The 1,863-nt window shown below is 39.4% G+C and overlaps 1 protein-coding gene across 1 annotated transcript; it reads left to right on the top strand.

Moving 5' to 3' along the window:
• The first annotated feature begins 318 nt into the window (after positions 1–318).
• On the top strand, positions 319–1,431 carry LPAR4 (lysophosphatidic acid receptor 4). Its single transcript, XM_049873313.1, has one exon. The coding sequence runs from the start codon at positions 319–321 to the stop codon at positions 1,429–1,431; it is 1,113 nt and encodes a 370-aa protein (XP_049729270.1).
• The last annotated feature ends 432 nt before the right edge of the window (positions 1,432–1,863 follow it).

The raw sequence follows: 1,863 nt of genomic DNA, 5'->3' as shown, positions 1-1,863 counted from the left end.
AACACCTTATTCCTGTTCATTACAGTGCTACAGTATTGCACTTATTACATTCAGTGTGGTCACCCCCACTCCTGCAACACATCCTGATAGTATTTTTTAGATATGTTAGGTGCTCGAAAGTACTTGTCAAACCAAATTGAATGCGTATTGTATTCCAATCTGAGTGAACAGAATATCTTTTAATCCTTAAAAATAATGCATGAAAGGTATATTTGATTATTGGTTCCATCTTTTCTCCCACAGGAAGAAAATATTTCTTACCAGTCCGTAGTCTCAGAGTGGTGAACTCCTGCAGCTAGCAGGCCTCCTGAAAGATCCATGGGTGACAGGAGATTCATTGACTTCCAATTCCAAGATTTAAATTCAAGCCTCAGACCCAGGTTGGGCAATGTTACTGCCAATAATACTTGCATTGTTGATGATTCCTTCAAGTATAATCTGAATGGTGCTGTCTACAGTGTTGTATTCATCCTGGGTCTGATAACGAACAGTGCCTCCCTGTTTGTCTTCTGCTTCCGCATGAAAATGAGAAGTGAGACCGCCATTTTCATCACCAATCTGGCTCTCTCTGATTTGCTTTTTGTTTGCACCCTACCTTTCAAGATATTTTACAACTTCAACCGCCACTGGCCTTTTGGTGACACCCTCTGCAAGATTTCTGGGACTGCATTCCTTACCAATATCTATGGGAGCATGCTTTTCCTCACCTGTATTAGTGTGGATCGTTTCCTGGCCATTGTTTATCCCTTTGGATCTCGTACCATTAGGACCAGGAGGAATTCAGCCATTGTGTGCGCTGGGGTTTGGATCTTAGTCCTCAGTGGTGGTATTTCAGCCTCTTTGTTCTCCACCACTAATGTCAACAATGCAACCACCACCTGCTTTGAGGGCTTCTCCAAACGTGTCTGGAAGACCTATCTGTCCAAGATAACCATATTTATTGAAGTTGTTGGGTTCATTATTCCTCTAATATTAAATGTCTCTTGCTCTTCTGTGGTGCTGAGAACCCTCCGCAAGCCTGCTACACTGTCTCAAATTGGGACCAACAAGAAAAAAGTATTGAAGATGATCACAGTGCATATGGCAGTTTTTGTGGTATGCTTTGTGCCCTACAACTCAGTCCTTTTTCTGTATGCCTTGGTGCGTTCGCAAGCCATTACCAATTGCTTGTTGGAAAGATTTGCAAAGATCATGTACCCAATCACTTTGTGCCTTGCCACTCTGAACTGTTGCTTTGATCCTTTCATCTATTACTTCACTCTTGAGTCCTTCCAGAAGTCCTTCTATATTAATACCCTTATCAAGATGGAGTCCCTGTTTAAGACTGAAACACCTCTGACCACAAAGCCTTCCCTTCCAGCTATTCAAGAGGAAGTTAGTGATCAAACAATGAATAATGGTGGCGAATTAATGCTAGAATCCACTTTCTAGGTACGACAACTGTCTTTGGGTCCAGATATGTATTTTCCTGTGCTATGAATAACAGAAGAGATTTAAAGGTAATGAGAATGAGAATAGAATAATGTACTGAATACAGTCAGATACATTTGTTTGAACATTTATTGTACATATGCTGTTTTGTTCAATAATTATAGGTCGAGTCTAATTACAACCAAAAGGGATTGCCAAACTCTTTTGCTGGGATGGAATTTCAGTGTATCACATTATATAAGTGGCTGGTAGCCTTGACTTTAGAGATATGGATATTACTTAAAACCTTTAAAATGGTATTTTCATTCCAATAATATTTGGTAATTGGGTTGGGCCTATAAATATAGAACAAATTCAGGGATTTTTTTTTTAATTTGTGTTACTACTGATATATGCTAGTCCTTTTCTTTTTTGAATTGTCATTGAGTTTGT

This window comes from Elephas maximus, chromosome X, assembly GCF_024166365.1.
Source record: "Elephas maximus indicus isolate mEleMax1 chromosome X, mEleMax1 primary haplotype, whole genome shotgun sequence".
In the NCBI taxonomy this organism is placed as follows: domain Eukaryota; kingdom Metazoa; phylum Chordata; class Mammalia; order Proboscidea; family Elephantidae; genus Elephas; species Elephas maximus.
This window is presented reverse-complemented; position numbering and strand designations above follow the sequence as displayed.

What these genes read in the sequence shown, in the direction of transcription:
- LPAR4 (XM_049873313.1), top strand. Translation starts at nt 319, where the DNA reads ATGGGTGACAGGAGATTCATTGACTTCCAATTCCAAGATTTAAATTCA.